The 26,072-nt window shown below is 39.2% G+C and overlaps 1 protein-coding gene across 2 annotated transcripts in view; it reads right to left on the bottom strand.

The window, feature by feature from the left end:
- The window catches only part of LOC106059004 (transient receptor potential cation channel subfamily M member-like 2), a 55,227-nt gene that overhangs the window by 14,070 nt on the left and 15,085 nt on the right, over positions 1 to 26,072 (bottom strand). For both annotated transcript variants that reach the window (XM_056025502.1, XM_056025501.1), the window contains exons 8-18: positions 24,677 to 24,772; positions 24,355 to 24,459; positions 23,677 to 23,811; positions 21,533 to 21,664; positions 10,990 to 11,256; positions 8,307 to 8,490; positions 6,316 to 6,466; positions 3,611 to 3,762; positions 2,267 to 2,354; positions 2,122 to 2,156; positions 551 to 614 (exon numbers count right to left, since the gene is read on the bottom strand). In XM_056025502.1, the coding sequence (XP_055881477.1) occupies positions 551 to 614; positions 2,122 to 2,156; positions 2,267 to 2,354; positions 3,611 to 3,762; positions 6,316 to 6,466; positions 8,307 to 8,490; positions 10,990 to 11,256; positions 21,533 to 21,664; positions 23,677 to 23,811; positions 24,355 to 24,459; positions 24,677 to 24,772 (1,409 nt within the window). The remainder of the gene's footprint in view (positions 1 to 550; positions 615 to 2,121; positions 2,157 to 2,266; positions 2,355 to 3,610; positions 3,763 to 6,315; positions 6,467 to 8,306; positions 8,491 to 10,989; positions 11,257 to 21,532; positions 21,665 to 23,676; positions 23,812 to 24,354; positions 24,460 to 24,676; positions 24,773 to 26,072) is intronic.

A 26,072-nucleotide genomic window follows, 5' to 3' on the forward strand; every position in this document is an offset into this window, starting at 1 on the left:
CCACCTAAGAGAAGGAAAACTCTGAATTCAAACCTTTGTTGCCTTGCAGCTTTACCCAATCATGGGAAAGGCTTCGGGAGTCAACCCTGAGGAAAAATCAGGAGCTGGCGACCCCAAGGCAGTTTGCAGCACCCAGTGCTACACTTTGGCAGAACCTGCGACGCCGCTGACCCCAAACTGTATCGGTACTGCCGTTCCTTTGCATACATAATAGCTGCGTGGAGTGGGGGGAACTGATGTGTGGGCGACAACGTTCCGACCACAGCTAATGCCCAGGCATTCATCTCATTTCCATGAGATGATCCATAGTCGCTTCGCGACTCAAGGAGGCCATATTTGTACAAGCTAGCAATATTTCATTTTCAATTAGTACTCCTCGATCACTGTTGGACTAAACATAAGACCACAAACTTAATCTATAATGAAATTAATCGTTCTAGACTTGTGCTGTATTTCTCGACAATAATCAAAACAAAAGCTCAGCACAACACTGCTTCTAGCTAATATTCATATCTACCTGTGTCACAGTATTTGTTATTTTAACACTGACCTTAAACTGCCTGATAATTTCATGAGCTTTTTCTCCATATTCTTGACTTGTGCAACAGAAGCAACTTTGAAAATGAAAAGATGAAAATCCCATACCAAGCTATATCATTGGTTGTTTTTTCTTAGAACTATCATACACATTAATGGGATTAGCAAATAACATTTTAAGCACAATATTTTTCTGTTTGTTTACATTCAGATTTTTAGCGGATCCCGTAAGGGGAAAAGCCGCTTTTAGGTTTGAGCAAAATGTCCGTCTGTTCGTCTGTCCCACTCAGTTCTCGAAATCTAAAAAAAAAAAAAAAAAAAAAAAATACTATTTCACCATGCGATGCGGCTTGAAAAGTTTAGGTGCAACGGCTACTTTTGTTAGTTTTTTTTAAAGCAAACCGTTTAATTTATAAAGTTAATTATGCAAGCGATTTTTTCATAAAAATACACCAATGCTAAAACAATTCATAAATGTAAGGGAGCTAATGTTACAATATATTAACTAAAAAAGACAACTCATTGTGTATTATCAATATCACCAAGTGAATAAAATGTACAAGAAATGTTTACAACAAATATAAATATTAGTTAAAGGTGTTTTTTTCTGGTCAACTAGCTTCGAAAACTAAAAGAAAACATTTATGTTTGTTTATAAAGGCTAAGAATGCACTTTGTATGTAAATATCACCTACATTTTATAAACTGGACTTTTTATGCAGTGACTTTCGTGCAGTAGCGTGACAAGCAGCCGTATAGCGCGGTACTAATCAGTTCCCTCAAAATTTTTTAAACAATCAGATTTTTTTTTTTTTTTTGTTTAGTACCCCACCAGAATTAAAGACGCTTGACTTTTGTGCGTTTTGTCTGTCGGTCGGTCAGTCCGTCACGTCTAGATAAAAACAACTCTTAAAAAATTATAAAAATCTGATTTAACCTTTAATATTCCTACAGAAACATCTCAATAGTTTTAAGTATCTGTAATATATATATTGTTGCGGATGTTTTTATGAAAAACAAAGCAATTCCAATGAATGTTTGCTTGCTCTTCTAACTTATTACGTCAAGAGTGATTTTGTTTTCGTTTTTTTAATACATTCAAAGTTCACTAAAAAAGAGACATTGAAATAGTTTAATCTTTTGCGTCCACACTGTAATAAAAAAAAATAAAGAGCAAATGTATTAACATAAAATTACCCAACTATAAAGCATTAAAAATGTGTATATTCAACATAAAAAAAAATTGGCTTTAATGATTTCTAGTGTGACGATTTTCGGGAAATTAAATGAGCTCCACTTTGATTGTGAAAAGTGCTTTATTGTTTTATGTTAAATGTTCGTATTTTAGTTGTCCGATGAAAGTGTAAAAATTAATGATAAGAAAGTAAAAGGTCTGCACTTGCTTTATATATATATGAGATATACACGCCAACTCAATTTGTAAAAAAGTCCTTTGCAGTGGCGTTACTAGGCTCGGTGTCATCAGGTTCGGACCGCACCGCACGCACCCCTTATGACACCACTGCTCCTTTGTGATATACAAATTATGTAAAATAACATTAACTTTTAAACAAAATACTTTACCTTTCGTGTCGTCATGTGAAAATTTGTTAACATATCTGTTGAAAAAAAAAATCAAATCACTGACAAACAAATTTTGACTGTTTAAATTATTTATAAATGTTAAATTTATATTTGTTAAGAAAGGGGAAACAGAAAATGAATGTACCTTTGTTTGATGATTTGATTTATAATCATTTTTGCTGCTTCTCGTTCAAATTTCTTTAGTATATTAACTTTGTCACCTTTCTTTGTTTCTAAATAAACAAGGTGAATTATCAATAAAATGTATTTCTTTAGCTTTCATTTAGCAAACTTTATTGTAAATAAGTAACATTGAAATATTTTTTTTTAAAGACATTTTGTACAAGCAATTTTTTCGCTATAATAACTAATGAATGATAGATTACAAGTAATAAATATATAAGTACTTTTGATATATTTTCATATTCAGAGCCGGATATTGCCGAATAGTAAAATGTGATATTCGGCCGGAGCTTAAGCCGAATACCAAAAATGTCTTGTAAATAGCTTGTGTTGGTGAGCATTTTACAGAACTGCCAAACAACAAAGCTTAACTCGTATTTATTTTTCCCTTTTATATACCTTATTGTTTTAAACTCTGTTACTGATTGATAAATTAGAAAGTTACAATATTTATTTTAAAAAAATAGGCCTATCACAAGCTAATATGTGTAACATGAGTGGTGTATGTACGAAGCCACCAACTGAAAAGGAGGTGTGTAGATGGTGAATGTAAAATATGTAAATATATATTTCACTAGTTACTGATGTAAATCTCTCGAAAGTAAAGTGCAATCTGGCTTGTATAGTGAGTAGATGTATGTATTTATTTATTCAGACCAACAACTGATCATCAGGCTTGTAATTTGAAGTCGAAGGACATCTTCAGGTTCTGGTTTCAGGTACTTAATACTGATGAAGCTGTTAGTTATTAGTTGGAATCTGAAGTATTGTAGGTCAATATTTATTGTTTAAATTAATCCATATGTGGAAACGATATTTTTTAAGAACGGGAATATCAGTTATACTTATTTATTGCTTATCTTTTTATCTTATCTTATATGTTACAGACGTTACTTCAAAAAAGAAGATGATTACGTCCTACGAGTCATGCAATTAGTCATGCATATTAACCAATGACCTAAACTCGCCAAGTCTCTGGTTTTCCTGGCTAGCTCAGGTAACCCATTCCATGCTCTAATAGCGCTAGGGAAGAAGGAGCACTTGTACAAATTTGTCCTAGCATATTATGGAACGAGGAATGTGCCTTTATCTTTGTGTCTTTCTGAGTATTGTATTAAGTTTTGTTTTTGTATTTTGAATGATTTTACTAAAGGTGTTACTCTAGTCAAATGTGAATATTCGTTAGTTATGAATCTCACTGCTCTATTTTGGCGTCTGTTCCAGTTTCTTCATGTTTTCTTAAATTGAGAGAAAACACATAAATATCATAAATTCAGCGATAAATCATGAAATATTTCATACTTACTGAATGGATTTCCAAATTTTTCTTTCAGGCAGAAAGATAAAATTATAAAGGGAGGTAATAGAATTTTAGTTTTCGAATACTGCATTGTCAGCAGAAATTTTTGGTGGCTCCAGATCATCCTCCCTTTGGTTTCATTTTCAGAGATAGCATTGCTGAATGGACAAAATAAAAAGAGTTAATTTTATAACAAATACTATTTATACCAATGGTTCTCAAACTAGTTCACTAGTTATCCCCCAAGAGATGACAGTGTTCCAAAGACGATCTTCTTTGTCGAGCTAAAGGGAGGAGGCGTAACAGAGTTGCCCCCTTCCCCCTCTCTCTCTCTCCGAAAGCGCTGTTAAGATTAACTAGGAGCTATGTTAATAGCTAGATGATTGCAGACTCAACAACACTTAGAGTGATCAGCTAAAATGATGGGTACTTTAATAGTTAACAATTGCAGTCCTGGCTGCCGCCATATTACATGAAAATCATAACAAACTATAAAACACAAGGAACAATACTCCAATATACATACTGGTTCTTGACCACTAGAGTTAAGGTTCTTACATAATAACAAGCTACTTTGCCTTCAATGGCACGGAGGTAGGTAGCTGACAGCTGATGGCCTCTGAAAGAGACAGTTGGAGATCTCTCACAAAGGCTCTAAAGAATGCCTAGACAAAGTATGAAATGGAGAATAATTTTGTACTATGCCTAAAAACGCCACTATCCTAAGCATGTCTAGCCCTTTAGCATACTTCTCTCTCTCTCTTTTCTTTCCCGCTTTCCTAACCTGCGCAGGTAATTTCTCCGACATAGACTTTTGACTTGGTATGGAAAGATTCGCTTCATAATACGCCCATGACGCACAGTGTTCCAAAGTGTTGTTGTTTTTTTGTGTGGTATGTTTATCTGATTGGTTTCTGATACTTCTAAATCAGGGGTTCTCAGCCTGTGGATCGCGACCCCTTTGGGGGTCGATTGATGATTTCTCAGGGGTCGCCTAAGACCAATGAAAAATGGATTGTTTTTGTCTATTCTTCTATTGCTGTGTGTGTGTGCTGGGGGGGGGTGTCGCGGCAGAGTGGGGTGTTGTAAAAAGGGGGTCGCCGAGCCTAAAAGGTTGAGAACCGCTGTTCTAAATAGTATGTGTTCTAGTATTTTACAATTCATGATGTTTAGTAATACTGATGGGTTGCCTGAGCTAGCCAGGAAAACCAGTGACTTGGCAGAATTTAAGTCATTGGTTAATATGCATGACTAAATGCATGACGCGTAGGACGTAATCATCTTCTTTTTTGAAGTAACGTCTGTATTATATAAGATAAGATAAGATGATCAGTAGTTTCCTGAATCGAAAGCATCTCCTTTTCTAAATTTCTGGGCAATATTAGTTTCTTTTCAATTACTTGGAACTCTTTTTTTGTTAAATTGGTTTGAAGCGTAATGCTGGTGAAAGCTTGTTGTTTAGTAGTTTGTGTACCACAGCTCAAATACATTCAAGTTTTATGTTAGCTAATATTTGTGAGAGCCCTTTTTCTTGTGTATCTATATTGAATGTGTTTTTGAACACATCGCTACGTCTGTATGTGTTTGTATTGTGTTGTTATAAGCTGGCTTCTAACCTTCGGTTACTACAACTAAAACAAGAACAAAAACGAAATCCTCTTTCTTTAATCCCCCATACCTCCGTTATACAACGTATAGACTCAGTATAGAGCGATTAATTTGCTGTTAATAACCTGAGACGAACTCCTATTGAAAAATCAGAGCAGGAAGGACTAGTCCTTCGGTAGTGCTCTGACAAGAAAGTTAGCCGTTTGGCGTAGTGCCTCGTAGCTACCATACAAGTCGAGTGACTGCTCAGACAGGTCCCCTCTTAGCTCGCGGAGCTGGGGACACTCGTACAAGACGTGCGACACTGTTTCGACGCGCTCTCCACAGTGACGGCATCGAGAAAGTTCGTGCGGAACCGGGCAAAGTATGCACCAATAGGACAGTGTTCCGTTCTGCACTGCGCAATAATTGACTGCTCTGACCTGCTCAGTCGCCACCATGGATCGTCGCGATCTGGGTGACGCATGTGCTGCCAGACACCACGTGCTCTGTCGGATTCCTCCCAGGACTTTAACCACCTCTCATGAATGAGTGCTTGGATTTGTGCCGTTGCTTGTGAGTACGTGCTTCGAGGTGTGTGGCTGCCAAAGCTGTTAATAACCAATAATTTTCACCGCTCACCACCACTACCGACGTGAACAAATTCTGGTTAAAGCGAATGCATACATGTCCCAGACTGATTTTCATATGATATGCCTTTAGAGCTAGATTAGAAGACTGTTCGCAAAATGTTTCTGAACATGCCTACATGCGGAAATACCCGAAGATGTATGCGCTGTGCAAGATGAATATTTTCTGGTTCTCTAGGCAAATTAAAACTTATTTCTTTTTATACTTCAAAAACATTATAACATCCATCCATCAATCCCAGTGGCGCTACAGCCCATGGAGGGCTCTGGCCTGCTTTAACACATCCTTCCATTCAGATCTCTCCTGTAACTTTCGTCTCCATAAGACATTATAACGCTCCAGCAAAAGTTTTCCCCTTGTGGTCAACGAGCTAGTAATTCTTTTTCCCCCAACGATATACAGCAATTTTCAAATGTCTATATTTGTCCGAAATAAAAAATTTTGATGATTTCAATGAGATTAAGATAACTTACTTGAACAAAGCTATTAGTAAATTAAACATCAGTATCTGAACAAATAAAACATAGACTGCCAGCAAAATTGGTATGGAGTATTTCCCGTCCTCGGTGGGGCGGGTTCCTCTCATAGAGCTATTGGCTGTGTCAGAGTTATTAGAAGTATCATCTGCAGATAAGATACAGTGAAGACGTCTATGAATAGTTTTCTCTTTAATTATAGGAAAACTTTTAAACCTACATAAAGTAACAAAACAACACAAGATAAAGTTAAATAATCTATAATTAAAAATTGGTGACACCCATTAATTTCCGTAAAAAATGCTATCATACATAAATAAGTGACACACACAGACGAAGCCCTTTGATTTGATCACATGCTTTATTTTGTGTAGTAAAATCAGAACACCGCCTCCCTTTTCAAAAAGAAAATTATTAAACAGGCCATATTTTAACGACCTCCCTGGCATAATATTAAGCCGCTGTATCTTTTACATTGAATTTAACCACCCTCTCTCTTTCTTTTTCAGTGTCTGTCTCTTTTTTTCACTTTATGGAACTCCCCCTCCCGCCCACCGCCCCATTTTCTATTCTTTAGCATGCTCATCGTAATTTCTCCCACATAGGTATTACAAGGTCGCCACACTTTGTCATCAGTGTATATATAACAATGAGATGCCCTTGTACCTTAGCGAACTGATTACTCCATATGTCCCCCAGAGAGCCCTTCGCTCAATGGACTCAACGCTTTTAGTAGTGCCACGTTTCTCCCTCAAAAACTACGGTCTGCGGGCTTTTTCAGTTCACAGACCAAAGGTTTGGAACTCACTCCCCATTGATCTCAGACAGACAACATGCTACACCACTTTTAAGAAGAACATTAAGACCTATCTGTTTAAAACTTTTTTAGATTAACTGTCATTTTAGCTCTCGTGTTTTTGTTTGTAATGTTGTTACAGCGCCTTGAGCCTACATTTTGTTTGTTAACAGCGCTTTATAAATAAAATTATTATTATTAATTTTAAAACCTTAGATGTTAATATATATATAATAGTGAACGATAACATGTCTGAGACAAAAAAAAAAAAATAAATTCGACACTCATTTTAACGTTGTGTAACAGAAATCGACGAACAGTATTATTGCGCAAAAAAGAACTAAACAACAATAGTTTTTTTATTGAGAAGAATAAGTGGAACGCTTTTTGGGAGGTGGGTGACACCCTTATCTTACCGCACCGGGTGACACCAATCCTAGTGACGCTACTGGCTCCACAAACTAAAAAAATGTACACTTTAAAACTATGGCATACATGTTTAATATTATTTCAGAAGGACAGTGAGATTAAAACTACATGAACTTGAACAAGAATTCTTTCTTCTAAAATAAAACTGGCTTATGGATATAAGCGTTTTCATTAATTTTCATTAAATTTTTATTAAAGCTTTCAATAAAAGTACTGCCCAGGGGCCTCCAGATGCTTAAATCCGGACTGTGTCAGACAAACTTAATACCTGAGCTAAAAACTTTTTTTTTTCGACTATGAAACATGTTAACATACGAAGACGGACTCTAGTTTGAAATGAGAGTGAATAATCATATTGGTTTCACTTGGAGAGGAAATAGAAGAAAAGCTACATGCAGTTATAACAGGCTATTCTTGTAGTTGTGTGATGGCTGTCTGTCTTCGAATGATTACTCAAAAGATGTTTAAGCGTCTAGTACGGGTGTGTAATTACTTTGATCTTTAACTACTAAGGTGGGAAGCGTGGTCGAGAGGCCAAGTGGGCTTGAACTTGGCTTGGCTTGGCTACCTAGAAGGGGGCTCGAGGTTCGACACCCGACTCGGGCAGAGTTGCGTTTACTGAGCGCCTAAAGGCAGCACGGAAAACTAACTCCTAGATACCCCCTCCCCCCACCGGTCCACAAATGAGATTGGACCAAAGCGCTCTGAGCATGCTATAAGCATGAAAGTAGCGCTATATAAAAGCTATAATAATAAAAGGTACCTGAAAAGAGCTCTATTTCATCTAGGAAATACTCTCCCAACATGGCCCAGAATCCTCTGCGAAAGACTGAATAGAGGATATCTGCTTTCAGCTCCTTCTCTGGAAATAATATACTCTCTGAAACTACGGAGTAGGTCACCACGATGTTTGCCAGTATCAAAAGAAAATAAATGTAGGTTTTGACCTAAGTAAAATATAAAAAAAAACAACACTCAACAAATATTATGATACATAAATTAAAAGCAGCACCGGGGACCAAGTTTTTAAATGAGAGAAAGTATTGTATTAAATGCGACGAAAATAAGGGACTGCGCCGACCAAGGCTCGAACCAGTGTCCCTGGAATCGACAACACCGCCTAGTGATAACGAACTAAGCGAACTTAAGCTCTAGAGTCTAGACCATAGGACCATAGGAATGATAATAATAATATCAATAAGGCTTGTCTTGAAGTCTTAAAGTCCGAATATTAAAATGTAAAAGGGTAGACATTCCTAGATGTGATGCTCTGCATACTTCACCTTTCTTCATGATATGTCAACTGTCTCTCTCCTAGCCTATCCTGCCTTTATCTTGACTAGATATTTTTTCAAGGACAGTCCAATTTCTACTTTGATTTTTCTCTCCGTCACTTCCTTTGACCTTCACCTTTTTGTCCATGTCCGCGTAGGACGTAATCATCTTCTTTTTTGAAGTAATGTCTGTATTATATAAGATAAGATAAGAATAAGAATATGTTGAATGATTTGGTCCGAGCTCGGCGTGGTGTGATTACACACTTGGACTGGTCACTACTAATGTGTCGCGAACGCGTAGACTGCTGGGTTCGTGCTTCCTGGAGTCACACTTGACACGTGACAGACTTAGACATTACAGATTGAGTCAAGTTCTCTTTCCAAGACAAATATAATGCTTATTTAAGGACGATAATTACAATACTGCACCTTATTGGTAGTTATATCAAGACTTCCGATGTGAAACATAATTACATCCATATAAGAGCGGTATTGAATATATCCAAGGATTATCAGTTACAGAAAAAAATCACAAGTAACGTCCGCATCACAGCGGGTAACAAATACTTCAATAATACTGTTGTAGCTCTTGGGTAGGCACTCAACCATAGACATAAATAAATATAGACTGGCCAATTTAAGAGTTTTATGAAACGAAAATTTGTGACTTGCAATTTTGTGTACTTTATTATAAAGCATTTATGAGCAGTATAAAAGTGCTTTTTTAACTTTGATACACACCTATATATATTGTAAATAAGGAGGCAGTGTAGCCATGGTGTAGCTTTGTTTAGGTTTAATCTCTAAGAATGAAGATCATGCAACTTTTCATAATTCGGAAATCCGAATACAATAGATATACATGTTTTCAAGTTACATGAAGTTACTTCCTTTTTCCAGTCTATATTTATTTATGTCTATGCACTCAACGTAAAGGCAGACAACTCAACACAGTTTAACAGGAAATAAAGACAGGTGTTTATTCACTAGGACAAACACATAACATCCTCCAGCTTCCTCAGAGTCTTGCTACTAATTTTCCAGTCCTTTAGACAGCAATCCGAATGTGGACCAACGACAGCCTTCCCCTCTTCGCTCCAGGTCCCTTCTACAACCTTCAGGCAGCACAAAAGCTGGCTTCTTAGTTTCCCAAACATTCAGACTCTTCACAATCCCTGATGCACTGTTCTTCTCTCCATCCTAGTGTCTTCCTGTTTACGTTCAACAGTGCGCTAGTGCGCATCTCAAGCACTGGTGCAAGGCAGGGTTACAACAGTACATATCCAACTTTCAGTGTAAAGAAAAACTAATAAGAATATACGTAGTGTTCACTGGCTTCCACTGCCCAAAAGATACTACTTAACTCAGAGTTACAACTCGACTCTCTAAGTCGCTATTACTAAGATAATACATGACTGCCTCATTGAGAGGATAACACTTGACTCTACTGACTGAACTGACTGAACTGCAAGTCAATTTTATTCTCATTCTACTTCCTGTTTTCTACATAAGGAATTCACAAGACTTTTCAACGTCATAACCTGAGGTGAACATTGAATCAGGCAACTGTCAACTGAGACTGTGACAAACAGTCCAGACAGACGTTAATGATCAAGCTATGCTTGTCTTTTCAGATTTTCTGGAGCTTTACAAGTGCCGAACCCGGGACCCCAGGTTCAGAAGACAAGCCCTTTACCGCTCAGCCACCGTGCCTCCAGTTTGAAGTAATAGATGCAGTCTTAAAATTTCTAAGAGCGCAGCAGTCTAGACTGTTTTGTACAAAAGACAATGTGCAGTGTGTTCTTAAAAATCTAATTGTTTATTTAAGTACTGGTAAGATTTCAATGATAAGTGATTAAGATACATGACACATGATACCATGCTAATCCCCTAAGTCAGGGGTTCTCAACCTGTGGGTCGCGACCCCCTTGGGGGTCAATTGACGATTTGCCAGGGGTCGCCTAAGACCATCAAAAATAAGAATTGTTATTGTCTATTCTTCTATTGTGTGTATGGGGTAGAGGGTCGCGGCAGAGTGGGGTATTGTAAAAAGGGGTGGCCGAGCTTAAAAGGTTGAGAACCGCTGCCCTAAGGTCATTTAGGTCTTTTTGTTTTTTTAAATATGTAGACTTAATTTACAGACAAAAATGGGAAAAAAAAATTACATACCATGTTTCTGATGACCACAAGAATCGGCCCAAAAAATTCGTCCTGGTAAAAGAACTCCAGGAATCGCACCATATAGAGCATGAAAACTAAACACAGAAGGTATCGAGCTGCCACCATGAGTCTCTCCTCTTCAGGGTTGACAAAGGCCACCCAGCGAAGAGACCAGGCCATAATGCTAATTAATATTGACAGGTGGTCCAAAATGTTAAATGGATCACAAATGTAGTGACGAAACGTCTTCCAGCTTTTGAAGCACTGAGGAAAACACTGAGAATAAACAGATTGTATTTTTTTTTTCAAAATTTCTAGAACAGTTTGAAAGTCTTAAAGTCTTATTCAAGTTAATATTGGGGACCAATAAAGAGCAGCTTTTTTATGATTTATGTAATTATTACGGGAAAGATTTTACCCGCTTCTCGTGGGTATCAGTTTGTGTATCACAAACGTAGTGTAATGGATTTATGCAAATTGCAAAGTATTCCCATATCACTTTTAATTTTCCCATGAAAATGAAATCGAACTGTTAAAGGGTTAACCAATTAGGCAGAGAGAGAAATAACTATATAAACCGTTCAAGTCTGAAAGAGATCGATTTATTATTATTATTTTTTTTTTTTTTTGGTATTTGAGATTGCCAGCCATCAATAAGATAAACAAGTACAGAAATGTTTATATCCTATAAAGGCCGATAAATTTACATACGAAAGGAAACGTGCAAATTCTTAATAATTTGTAAAGCTTAATATAGTTACATGAAAAAAGAGATTAAAGCAGTAGAGTATTTCGGAGTACGCAATCCCTACCAGCCATTACTCTGCTTAATATTGAATGTGAAAAACACTTAAGCGGGTGCCACCTCAATTGGAGGCCCGGGGGTTCCTTCTACTACTCTCCCCTCCATCCTGCACACTAGCTACGTCTCTTCGATTAACTCTTTATCTCCGTAATTATTTATCACATTCTTGTGGAATCGAGGTTGGTATCGTCAGGAGAGAAAGAGTTAAAAAAAAGCAATGATGACTTTTAAAATAGGGCGGGATGGTGTCTACTTAGTATTATTAAACAAAAGTCTATTTTTATTTAACTCTTTCTCTACGTAACCATTTATTCACCTTTTGAAGGAATTCCTCATTATGCTCATTACTATTTCACTACCCCTGTTATGATAAAGCTTCAATTGTTTTGTTTTTTTTCTGATCAGAAAATGTTGTATTTGGTATAGAATTAAAGGGGAATGCAAGCTCCTTTTATACAACACAAATTCAAGTTAAAACAAATATATTAATTTAATTTAATGAGGTCTAATCAACGATGGTATCGTCAGATAGGAGAGAAATAATTTATGTTATAAATTAAGAGTAGACTAGTCCATGTGTAGTCTCAGAGTAGCCTTAGTCCTACGATTATAGATCTGGATCTAGATTCTTTTACATTTAAGGCAGAAAATAAAATTATTAGAAACCAATAAAACAAAAGCGATTGCATTTTATGTTTCTCGTTCAAACCCCCCCCCCCCACACACAAAAAAAAACGAAAAAATAGTCGTGATCTATTCTATGCATATTTTCTGTAATTTATAAGAATAGATGTTGACCAACCCAGAGACGAATGCAAACTAGATAAACTATCCCACCCCCTGTCAAGAAAATGTGCAGTACATCATAGAAAGAAACTTAACTGTTCAAATAAAGTACAAAAAAATAGTGTCTTCTTTTCACAAAAACATGCAGGACACTTTAGATTTTGACAATTTCTATCAGGAGCAGGATAAAAACAAGGATATGTTCTGACCCAAACCTCTCACCCTCCATTCGCAAGACGGGCCACAAAGGCTAGTAAAAATTCAATGACCCTAATATATACTAGAATGGTAATAGAACAAGGTTACAAAAGACAGTTTGTGTGGAAACACAAACTCAAAATCGGCCCCCGAAAAGGTCCATCCAGGCAGGCTTCAATATTTTCAGAAAGAACATGCAAGTGAAATTATATCAAAGACAAATGAGAGATAAGAATGGAGAAAGAAAGTTAACAGATCTTGTGTAGTGCCCCAACGGTCCCGCAGACCAAAGGATAGGTGAAAGTGAATGTAAAGTTAGATGTGAACCTGGCCTAACTAGTTCCCCTTTTAGACCTTGTGGTCTATAGGACAGATGATGTAAAGTTCATCTGTTTTTGTGGCCTACGATTAGCGAGGGTGTCATGTAGCCAGCACAACGACCAACCGCCTATACTTTTCCCCAACTAATGTAAGGTACCCATTAGAGCTGAGTGGCCTCAGAGGCGCCCAAAGATTCCAAAGTTGAAAATCCCAGTCTTCACCAGGATTTGAACCCGGACCCCCAGTTCGGAAGCCAAGCTCCTTACCGCTCAGCCACCGCGCCTCCCTTGGCCTAACTGATGTCTTATAATTGATCCAATTGTTTTGAAAAGGCTCAATCTTTTATTCGAATCCTCAAAAAAAAATAAAAAAATTCCGCAATAAAAAAAATGTTCATAAAAATAAGGTTTATATAAGATTACTATTCATTTTAAATTAGGTCTAACTTATAATGCATACTAATTAGCTTTTTCTCTTTAAAAAACTGCTTGCATAACTGATTTTAAAAATTAGATTTTTCGCTTTTAGAAAAAAAAAGTAGCCGTTGCATCAGAACTTTGAATGGTCAAAAATATTGTGATGTCGGATTTTCAATATCTTTTCTAGTTTACGAGATCTAAACGGGACGGACGGACAGACGGTAAGACGGACAGACGGACAGACATTTCGCACAAAACTAATAGCGTCTTTTCCCCTTTCGGGGGACGCTAAAAAAAAACACAACAAGTTGACAATTTCACAACACAGACTACAAGAATAGTTGTATGGGCCTACAATACTCTTTCACTACGTTTCCTGCTCAAATCCATCTTAGAGCTCATCTGTCAGTGAAGCGATTTTCTAAGACGTCCTTTACCTGAGACTCAATATTATATTATCACAGCGCCTTGAGACTACATTATGTTTGTTAACAGCTCTCTATAAATTAAATTATTATTACGATTATTATTATTATTATTATGTTAGAAAAGAACGAGCATACATTCTCTGGCGCTGCCAGGGTCGAGTTTCGCTAAAGTGAAACAAAATTCATTGTAGTTCCTTTAACAGTTTCCACTGAGGAATTTTCTGGTGATGTGGCAGGTCCACAGTAGTACCGGCCTCTGACAGGCAACGAGGATGTTCCTAGGAATGTTAAGGTCCTTGAAGGAATCTGTGATGTCAATTGTTATTATTCCCTCGGTTAATATAACGATGGGGTATATTGTTATTTCATATACTTTCTATTAACACTTAATCTCCAAGCCTAGGTTCCCATAATTCCTTTTAGTTCTTCTTCTTATAATTATTATTATACTTGTCTAGCCTCACTTGAGGTTCGACCACAAGGTATAAAATGACATCCTCTCCATGCACACATTTTAGTTTCTACCTGGCCCAATCCTTAGAGATAACATTGGAGGGAAGGGGTTCAGTCCTCTCCCTATTGTATCCAACATTTTAGTTTCTACCTGGCCCAATGCTTAGAGATAGCAGTGGAGGGAAGGTGTTCAGTCCTCTCCCTATTGTATTCAACATTTTAGTTTCTACCTGGCCCAATCCTTAGAGCTAGAAGGGGAGGGAAGGAGTTCAGTCCTCTCCCTATTGTATCCAACATTATAGTTTCTACCTGGCCTAATCCTTAGAGATAGCAGGGGAGGGAAGGTGTTCAGTCCTCTCCCTATTGTATCCAACATTTTAGTTTCTACCTGGCCCAATCCTTAGAGATAGCACGGGTGGGAAAGGGTTCAGTTCTCTCCCTATTGTATCCAACATTTTAGTTTCTACCTGGCCCAATCCTTAGAGATAGCAGGGGAGGGAAGGTGTTCAATCCTCTCCCTATTGTATCCAACATTTTAGTTTCTACCTGGCCTAATCCTTAGAGATAGCACGGGTGGGAAAGGGTTCAGTCCTCTCCCTATTGTATCCTACATTTTAGTTTCTACCTGGCCTAATTCTTAGAGATTGCAGGGGAGGGAAGGAGTTCAGTCCTCTCCCTATTGTATCCAACATTTTAGTTTCTACCTGGCCTAATCCTTAGAGATAGCAGGGGAGGGAAGGTGTTCAGTCCTCTCCCTATTGTATCCAACATTATAGTTTCTACCTGGCCTAATTCTTAGAGATTGCAGGGGAGGGAAGGTGTTCAGTCCTCTCCCTATTGTATCCAACATTTTAGTTTCTACCTGGCCTAAGCATTAGAGATAGCACGGGTGGGAAAGGGTTCAGTCCTCTCCCTATTGTATCCTACATTTTAGTTTCTACCTGGCCTAAGCATTAGAGATAGCACGGGTGGGAAAGGAGTTCAGTCCTCTCCCTATTGTATCCAACATTTTAGTTTCTACCTGGCCTAATTCTCAGAGATTGCAGGGGAGGGAAGGAGTTCAGTCCTCTCCCTATTGTATCCAACATTTTAGTTTCTACCTGGCCTAATCCTTAGAGATAGCAGGGGAGGGAAGGTGTTCAGTCCTCTCCCTATTGTATCCAACATTATAGTTTCTACCTGGCCTAATCCTTAGAGATAGCAGGGGAGGGAAGGTGTTCAGTCCTCTCCCTATTGTATCCTACATTTTAGTTTCTACCTGGCCTAATCCTTAGAGATAGCAGGGGAGGGAAGGTGTTCAGTCCTCTCCCTATTGTATCCTACATTTTAGTTTCTACCTGGCCTAATCCTTAGAGATAGCAGGGGAGGGAAGGTGTTCAGTCCTCTCCCTATTGTATCCTACATTTTAGTTTCTACCTGGCCTAATTCTTAGAGATTGCAGGGGAGGGAAGGTGTTCAGTCCTCTCCCTATTGTATCCAACATTTTAGTTTCTACCTGGCCTAAGCATTAGAGATAGCACGGGTGGGAAAGGGTTCAGTCCTCTCCCTATTGTATCCTACATTTTAGTTTCTACCTGGCCTAAGCATTAGAGATAGCACGGGTGGGAAAGGAGTTCAGTCCTCTCCCTATTGTATCCAACATTTTAGTTTCTACCTGGCCTAATTCTCAGAGATTGCAGGGGAGGGAAGGAGTTCAGTCCTCTCCCTATTGTATCCAACATTTTAGTTTCTACCTGGCCTAATCCTTAGAGATAGCAGGGGAGGGAAGGTGTTTAGTCCTCTCCCTATTGTATCCAACATTATAGTTTCTACCTGGCCTAATCCTTAGAGATAGCAGGGGAGGGAAGGTGTTCAGTCCTCTCCCTATTGTATCCTACATTTTAGTTTCTACCTGGCCTAATCCTTAGAGATAGCAGGGGAGGGAAGGTGTTCAGTCCTCTCCTTATTGTATCCTACATTTTAGTTTCTACCTGGCCTAATTCTTAGAGATTGCAGGGGAGGGAAGGTGTTCAGTCCTCTCCCTATTGTATCCAACATTTTAGTTTCTACCTGGCCTAAGCATTAGAGATAGCACGGGTGGGAAAGGGTTCAGTTCTCTCCCTATTGTATCCTACATTTTAGTTTCTACCTGGCCTAAGCATTAGAGATAGCACGGGTGGGAAAGGAGTTCAGTCCTCTCCCTATTGTATCCAACATTTTAGTTTCTACCTGGCCTAATTCTCAGAGATTGCAGGGGAGGGAAGGAGTTCAGTCCTCTCCCTATTGTATCCAACATTTTAGTTTCTACCTGGCCTAATCCTTAGAGATAGCAGGGGAGGGAAGGTGTTCAGTCCTCTCCCTATTGTATCCAACATTATAGTTTCTACCTGGCCTAATCCTTAGAGATAGCAGGGGAGGGAAGGTGTTCAGTCCTCTCCCTATTGTATCCTACATTTTAGTTTCTACCTGGCCTAATCCTTAGAGATAGCAGGGGAGGGAAGGTGTTCAGTCCTCTCCCTATTGTATCCTACATTTTAGTTTCTACCTGGCCTAATCCTTAGAGATAGCAGGGGAGGGAAGGTGTTCAGTCCTCTCCCTATTGTATCCTACATTTTAGTTTCTACCTGGCCTAATTCTTAGAGATTGCAGGGGAGGGAAGGTGTTCAGTCCTCTCCCTATTGTATCCAACATTTTAGTTTCTACCTGGCCTAAGCATTAGAGATAGCACGGGTGGGAAAGGGTTCAGTCCTCTCCCTATTGTATCCTACATTTTAGTTTCTACCTGGCCTAAGCATTAGAGATAGCACGGGTGGGAAAGGAGTTCAGTCCTCTCCCTATTGTATCCAACATTTTAGTTTCTACCTGGCCTAATTCTCAGAGATTGCAGGGGAGGGAAGGAGTTCAGTCCTCTCCCTATTGTATCCAACATTTTAGTTTCTACCTGGCCTAATCCTTAGAGATAGCAGGGGAGGGAAGGTGTTTAGTCCTCTCCCTATTGTATCCAACATTATAGTTTCTACCTGGCCTAATCCTTAGAGATAGCAGGGGAGGGAAGGTGTTCAGTCCTCTCCCTATTGTATCCTACATTTTAGTTTCTACCTGGCCTAATCCTTAGAGATAGCAGGGGAGGGAAGGTGTTCAGTCCTCTCCCTATTGTATCCTACATTTTAGTTTCTACCTGGCCTAATTCTTAGAGATTGCAGGGGAGGGAAGGTGTTCAGTCCTCTCCCTATTGTATCCAACATTTTAGTTTCTACCTGGCCTAAGCATTAGAGATAGCACGGGTGGGAAAGGGTTCAGTTCTCTCCCTATTGTATCCTACATTTTAGTTTCTACCTGGCCTAAGCATTAGAGATAGCACGGGTGGGAAAGGAGTTCAGTCCTCTCCCTATTGTATCCAACATTTTAGTTTCTACCTGGCCTAATTCTCAGAGATTGCAGGGGAGGGAAGGAGTTCAGTCCTCTCCCTATTGTATCCAACATTTTAGTTTCTACCTGGCCTAATCCTTAGAGATAGCAGGGGAGGGAAGGTGTTCAGTCCTCTCCCTATTGTATCCAACATTATAGTTTCTACCTGGCCTAATCCTTAGAGATAGCAGGGGAGGGAAGGTGTTCAGTCCTCTCCCTATTGTATCCTACATTTTAGTTTCTACCTGGCCTAAGCATTAGAGATAGCACGGGTGGGAAGGTGTTCAGTCCTCTCCCTATTGTATCCTACATTTTAGTTTCTACCTGGCCTAATCCTTAGAGATAGCAGGGGAGGGAAGGTGTTCAGTCCTCTCCCTATTGTATCCAACATTATAGTTTCTACCTGGCCTAATCCTTAGAGATAGCAGGGGAGGGAAGGTGTTCAGTCCTCTCCCTATTGTATCCTACATTTTAGTTTCTACCTGGCCTAATCCTTAGAGATAGCAGGGGAGGGAAGGTGTTCAGTCCTCTCCCTATTGTATCCTACATTTTAGTTTCTACCTGGCCTAATCCTTAGAGATAGCAGGGGAGGGAAGGTGTTCAGTCCTCTCCCTATTGTATCCTACATTTTAGTTTCTACCTGGCCTAATTCTTAGAGATAGCAGGGGAGGGAAGGTGTTCAGTCCTCTCCCTATTGTATCCAACATTATAGTTTCTACCAGGCCTAATCCTTAGAGATAGCAGGGGAGGGAAGGTGTTCAGTCCTCTCCCTATTGTATCCAACATTATAGTTTCTACCTGGCCTAATCCTTAGAGATAGCAGGGGAGGGAAGGTGTTCAGTCCTCTCCCTATTGTATCCTACATTTTAGTTTCTACCTGGCCTAATCCTTAGAGATAGCAGGGGAGGGAAGGTGTTCAGTCCTCTCCCTATTGTATCCTACATTTTAGTTTCTACCTGGCCTAATCCTTAGAGATAGCAGGGGAGGGAAGGTGTTTAGTCCTCTCCCTATTGTATCCAACATTATAGTTTCTACCTGGCCTAATCCTTAGAGATAGCAGGGGAGGGAAGGTGTTCAGTCCTCTCCCTATTGTATCCTACATTTTAGTTTCTACCTGGCCTAATCCTTAGAGATAGCAGGGGAGGGAAGGTGTTCAGTCCTCTCCCTATTGTATCCTACATTTTAGTTTCTACCTGGCCTAATTCTTAGAGATTGCAGGGGAGGGAAGGTGTTCAGTCCTCTCCCTATTGTATCCAACATTTTAGTTTCTACCTGGCCTAAGCATTAGAGATAGCACGGGTGGGAAAGGGTTCAGTTCTCTCCCTATTGTATCCTACATTTTAGTTTCTACCTGGCCTAAGCATTAGAGATAGCACGGGTGGGAAAGGAGTTCAGTCCTCTCCCTATTGTATCCAACATTTTAGTTTCTACCTGGCCTAATTCTCAGAGATTGCAGGGGAGGGAAGGAGTTCAGTCCTCTCCCTATTGTATCCAACATTTTAGTTTCTACCTGGCCTAATCCTTAGAGATAGCAGGGGAGGGAAGGTGTTCAGTCCTCTCCCTATTGTATCCAACATTATAGTTTCTACCTGGCCTAATCCTTAGAGATAGCAGGGGAGGGAAGGTGTTCAGTCCTCTCCCTATTGTATCCTACATTTTAGTTTCTACCTGGCCTAATCCTTAGAGATAGCAGGGGAGGGAAGGTGTTCAGTCCTCTCCCTATTGTATCCTACATTTTAGTTTCTACCTGGCCTAATCCTTAGAGATAGCAGGGGAGGGAAGGTGTTCAGTCCTCTCCCTATTGTATCCTACATTTTAGTTTCTACCTGGCCTAATTCTTAGAGATTGCAGGGGAGGGAAGGTGTTCAGTCCTCTCCCTATTGTATCCAACATTTTAGTTTCTACCTGGCCTAAGCATTAGAGATAGCACGGGTGGGAAAGGGTTCAGTCCTCTCCCTATTGTATCCTACATTTTAGTTTCTACCTGGCCTAAGCATTAGAGATAGCACGGGTGGGAAAGGAGTTCAGTCCTCTCCCTATTGTATCCAACATTTTAGTTTCTACCTGGCCTAATTCTCAGAGATTGCAGGGGAGGGAAGGAGTTCAGTCCTCTCCCTATTGTATCCAACATTTTAGTTTCTACCTGGCCTAATCCTTAGAGATAGCAGGGGAGGGAAGGTGTTTAGTCCTCTCCCTATTGTATCCAACATTATAGTTTCTACCTGGCCTAATCCTTAGAGATAGCAGGGGAGGGAAGGTGTTCAGTCCTCTCCCTATTGTATCCTACATTTTAGTTTCTACCTGGCCTAATCCTTAGAGATAGCAGGGGAGGGAAGGTGTTCAGTCCTCTCCCTATTGTATCCTACATTTTAGTTTCTACCTGGCCTAATTCTTAGAGATTGCAGGGGAGGGAAGGTGTTCAGTCCTCTCCCTATTGTATCCAACATTTTAGTTTCTACCTGGCCTAAGCATTAGAGATAGCACGGGTGGGAAAGGGTTCAGTTCTCTCCCTATTGTATCCTACATTTTAGTTTCTACCTGGCCTAAGCATTAGAGATAGCACGGGTGGGAAAGGAGTTCAGTCCTCTCCCTATTGTATCCAACATTTTAGTTTCTACCTGGCCTAATTCTCAGAGATTGCAGGGGAGGGAAGGAGTTCAGTCCTCTCCCTATTGTATCCAACATTTTAGTTTCTACCTGGCCTAATCCTTAGAGATAGCAGGGGAGGGAAGGTGTTCAGTCCTCTCCCTATTGTATCCAACATTATAGTTTCTACCTGGCCTAATCCTTAGAGATAGCAGGGGAGGGAAGGTGTTCAGTCCTCTCCCTATTGTATCCTACATTTTAGTTTCTACCTGGCCTAAGCATTAGAGATAGCACGGGTGGGAAGGTGTTCAGTCCTCTCCCTATTGTATCCTACATTTTAGTTTCTACCTGGCCTAATCCTTAGAGATAGCAGGGGAGGGAAGGTGTTCAGTCCTCTCCCTATTGTATCCAACATTATAGTTTCTACCTGGCCTAATCCTTAGAGATAGCAGGGGAGGGAAGGTGTTCAGTCCTCTCCCTATTGTATCCTACATTTTAGTTTCTACCTGGCCTAATCCTTAGAGATAGCAGGGGAGGGAAGGTGTTCAGTCCTCTCCCTATTGTATCCTACATTTTAGTTTCTACCTGGCCTAATCCTTAGAGATAGCAGGGGAGGGAAGGTGTTCAGTCCTCTCCCTATTGTATCCTACATTTTAGTTTCTACCTGGCCTAATTCTTAGAGATAGCAGGGGAGGGAAGGTGTTCAGTCCTCTCCCTATTGTATCCAACATTATAGTTTCTACCAGGCCTAATCCTTAGAGATAGCAGGGGAGGGAAGGTGTTCAGTCCTCTCCCTATTGTATCCAACATTATAGTTTCTACCTGGCCTAATCCTTAGAGATAGCAGGGGAGGGAAGGTGTTCAGTCCTCTCCCTATTGTATCCAACATTTTAGACACGAAGTTGAAAGAATAAAAAAGTATTTATGATATTTAACTCTTTCTCTCCTAACTGACGATACCAACGTTGATTCCACTAGAATGTGGCAAATAATTACGGAGAGAAAGTGTTAATTCTAAACAGTTTTACACCCTCTATGTTAATCCTAGACGCTATCTCCCTCTATCTTGTATAGAACACACAAAAATGTAATTCTTCATATAAAACTCTCTTCCTAGCTCATTTCAAAGTGTTTAAACAAACGATGAACAACAAACGTAGCCAAGCTACCTGGTCAGATTCCTTTGCGAAGAAGATAACTTTATAGCCCATGACTACACCCTCCAGCCAATGAAACGTTGTCTGGTGGAGTGTCGAGACCAACAGAATACTGTAAGCTGTTAGAAACCACAAGTAGGAAATCTGTAAAAAAAGAAAATAAAAAAAAATACTTAAAAAAAAACTTATATTAATTATAGTTATATCAATTAGTTTGGATCAGTCATGTCATTAAATTTATAATAAATCTAGACTAATAATAAAAAAGCATTTATAAATATAAAAAAAAGGGGGAACGACTTGATTTCGAACTCGTGGGCTCAAGCCTTCTCAGGTTTCCCAAGACAGCATAATAACCACTCTGCTAGTGAAGAGCTTATGGTTGTATAATTATCTAGTCTCATTCTATTTCATACTTGTGTTCACTGCGTCCTATAAAGGGGACTAATTCAGCTTATACCCTCACTTAAGTCAAGTACAACTTCTTTCCCTTGTGCGATGCCAGACAAAATAATTAATTACCAATAACTTATTGGTTAATGTATTTTTTTAAATATTTATTCTTGTGTTGTCAGGTAAAAGAAATAATTGTGCAACATTTCAGCTTGATCCGAGATTGGGTGTGGGTGAAATAACGTGTACAAACTTTTTACCAGACAGAGTGAGCTTTGTAAAAAAACAAAACAACTAATAAAACAGGACAGTTGTTTTGATATTTAAATATTGAATACACATAATTAAACTAACAATCGTTTAATCTCCTCCCCTTTTATTTCTTTCCCTTATAAAGATGACAAAGTAATATATAATAGATATAGGGTGATTGTCGGTTTTCTAACATTGCCTCAACCTATATGTGTATATCAAAGAAGAATTTGTAATTGGAAGTGTTGTTAGATTACACTATGGGATTATATTTTCTCAATGGCATGACAGAATATTTTGAATGTACAGTATTTTTTTTTTTTTTTTTTTGTTACGGAGAAACCGTGTCAAACTGTTGTTTATCAGGCCAGGACACGTCAATATGTCTTTATGTCGCTATAATATAGAATATAGAATCATATTATTGTTCATTTTGATTGTAGACACCCCGATACTGGAGAAACACGAAAAAAGATAGATCTAGAAATGAGAACAATAAATTTATTTAATGTCACAATTTAAGCTTATTTTACAATCTACCAATTCTTTTATTTTTTCAAGAAAAAAGAATCATCTTTTTTTTTTTTTTTTGAAATAACGTCTGTTTTTTATAGGCTAAGATAAAAAGAAGATATCATAAATATTGCAGCATAACCTTATTATTACAACTACTGATTTTTTAAATTTATGTTCTTAATGAATTTTTAAATAGACATGTATGATATTAGTATTATGGTTTAAAGCAAGGTTTCTAAACCTGTGGGTCGCGACCCCTTTGGGGGTCGATTGACCATTTGCCAAGGGTCGCCTAAGACCATCGAAAATATGGGTTGTTATTGTCTACCCTACAATTCTGTATTTGTGTATTGGGGGGGGGGGGTCGCGGCAGAGTGGGGGATTGTAAAAAGGGGTCGCCGAGCTTTAAAGGTTGAGAACCGCTGGTTTAAAGCAACAAATATACACAACATCTATGCTCTCCTTCAACAGAGAAGACTACGCTGGCTCGGTCATGTCACTCGCATGCCAGATGGAGGAATACCTAAAGGCATCTTATACGCAGCCGGAGTCAGACCCAAGGGCCGCCGAAAACTAACCCACAGCGACATCAGCAAGCGAGACATGATGTATGTGGGAAGAGATAGCCCAAGACCGGACAGCATGGAGACAGACTGTACTTGCTGGTTCGAACTTCGCTGATTGCAAAAGAAACGAAACTGCGTCAGCCAAGAGAAAGAAAAAAAAGCTATTGTCTTCAAGAAAGCTAGACCTAGGACAGATGCAAATAAATGCACGAACTGTGGCTATCTCTGCCGCTCTAGAACTGGCTTGATCAGTCACTCCAGACTTCGCCCCATCTCAAGCCGTAACCAAGAGCCAGTAACTCACCTGGGCTCTGTCTTGCGAGAGGGAGCCATACATATATATCCCACACGCCTTGCAACGATAATGTTTGGATGGAAATATATATTTACAGACTTCAAAATAATATACATTGAAAAAAATAAACGTACCATATCCATTCGACAACGTCCTTGGGGTGAAAATAAATAATGTTTGATGTTTATTTTCTTCTTTGTAACTGTAGTAGGAGTTGTGTCTGGTAGTTTGTTATTGACGTTTGTATTACTGTCTGCATGAAAATCTGCCTGGGAAAATCCAAGAAAATGTTAATTAATAAATGCATATGACCTATGTCTCGCGTCCCAAGGCGCTCGAAATATAATCAAAGTCAAAGGTCAAGCACATCGGGCAAAGTCCTCAATAAACTAAGACGAAGACAGAATAAGACTAAGATCAAGACAAAGTGACATGCGCTGAAAATTTTGATTTAAGTGAGGAGGATTCGCACAACACGTCGACCTCACTCTCTCGCCCTAAAGCCCTTCTTTTTCCAGAGGCAAGATTTGGTCAAGACTTCCGGGGACGAGTTTTGGTGCAGTGGATGACCAAAGACTTTCTGTGTGTCTTGTCCTGCTCTAGAGTGCATGGTTAAAAGATAAATAATTAGGATATATTATTAACATATGCTTAAATTGTGTTGTTTCTCTGCTAAAATATGCTTCTCTTTTTGTGGGGGGTAGGGTCGGCCGAGTGGGGAGGGAGGCGATCGCTCCTACACCCCAGCTCAGTAGCTGGATAGAATGAAATTTTCTTTTACAATAAAACAAGTAAAAAACTAGCTAACTTACCAATTCGATTTCACTATTTTCTTCTTTATGTAAAAGTTTATCTAATTCTTTTTTCTGTTCACTACGAGAGTCTCTCTTCGTCTGCCTGTCGGGACGAACTTCTCTCTGGGAGGGAAAATCCAAGCAAATGTAAATTAATACATCTCTATTACCTATGGCTCCTATCACAAGACGTTCGGATTAAAATCAAGGCCAAAGGCCGACCTCACCGGGGAATCTCCCCAAATATTTTTTTTTTCTGTACCACACCTGTCATCAAGGTTTTCACCATTAAAAAACGGCCCGTTTTAAAATAAAACAAGTAAATAACAAACTAACTTACCGGTAGCATTTTATTTTCACTCTTTTTTTCTTCCTGTAAAGGTTTATCTAATTTTTTTGTCTTTGCTTTGCTCTCCGTCTGATTGTCTTCTTTTCTCTGGGAAAATCCAAGGAAGTGTAAATTAATACATCTCTATTACATAAGACGTTCGGATTAAAATCAAGGCCAAAGGCCGACCTCACCGGGGAATCTCCCCAAATATATTTTTTTTTCTGTACCACACCTGTCATCAAGGTTTTCACCATTAAAAAACGGCCTGTCGAAAAAACGGTGCGTGGATAGTGACATGTCTGTTGGAACTTGGCTTCTTTTGGGCAGCAAGCAATTTAGGCCTCTAACCCTCGTTTCCATCAGAGCGCTGTTGTGAGGCTGAGTACTCTTTGATATCATGTGTTAACAGCTTGAATGCAAGTCTTGTTACTTTTTTTCAATTTTTTTCTTTAATTATGTAAAAACTCATCATTTACATGGCGTTGTTACTGGAAATGTTTTAAGTTAAGACATAATTTTGTTTTGTTCTTAAGTAGAAATGGCTGGGACACATTTTAGGAGTCTTATATAGATCGGGTTTCAAACGAGGAAATCCATTACCGAATGTCAAGACTCCTTTCCTCTCCAATATATGTATGTGTACTCCAACGCTGATTACTAAATGTACCCAAGTCCTGGGCAATACCACCACGACACATACAACGACAGAACAAAGATCCAGAATGCCACTTCACAGACATATAACATGTTTATTACATTATCTGTACTATAATACAGAATCAGTTCAGACAATTGAAATATCCAGTACCAACTAAAATATATAACAGCTTAATATTCCATAGACTGAATAGTGACAACACAGAAAAATAATGAGAGTCTACACTTCGACTCTATCTATATCCAAAAGTCCAACTGTCCTGGACTAGGACAAAAACCACACTGCTTTATTATGAGTTACATTATATTCAACAAAACATATCACCAAGTAAAACAATCCAAAACAATAATAGTTTTTGAAGTCAACAACCTGAATTGCCCGCCTTCTCCTCTACAGTTAACAGGAGACCCAGGCTGACCAGAACTCAGTCCTGACACCGAACTGGGAGTCGAACACTTAGCGAGGTTGTGACAGAGCGTCGCATGAGGTTTTCAGGACATGCTCTCCAACAAAATGAACTACGCATACCAAGAGTTGCGTTGACATGGGGGCCAATACGAGTAAAGCGCAAACAGGGACGTCCTCGTATAACTTGGCGTCACACCTTCATGGAGGACATCAGAACAGTGGACACCAGGTGGGAGGAGGCTTCAGGCATTGCCATTGACAGATCTTTATGGAGACAGATTGCTGCCCAACGCGCCGAAAGGCGCGGGAGATTCTAAGTCTAAGTAAGTAATGTGGGTA

Source organism: Biomphalaria glabrata, chromosome 4 (assembly GCF_947242115.1).
Source record: "Biomphalaria glabrata chromosome 4, xgBioGlab47.1, whole genome shotgun sequence".
NCBI classification, from domain to species: Eukaryota; Metazoa; Mollusca; class Gastropoda; family Planorbidae; genus Biomphalaria; species Biomphalaria glabrata.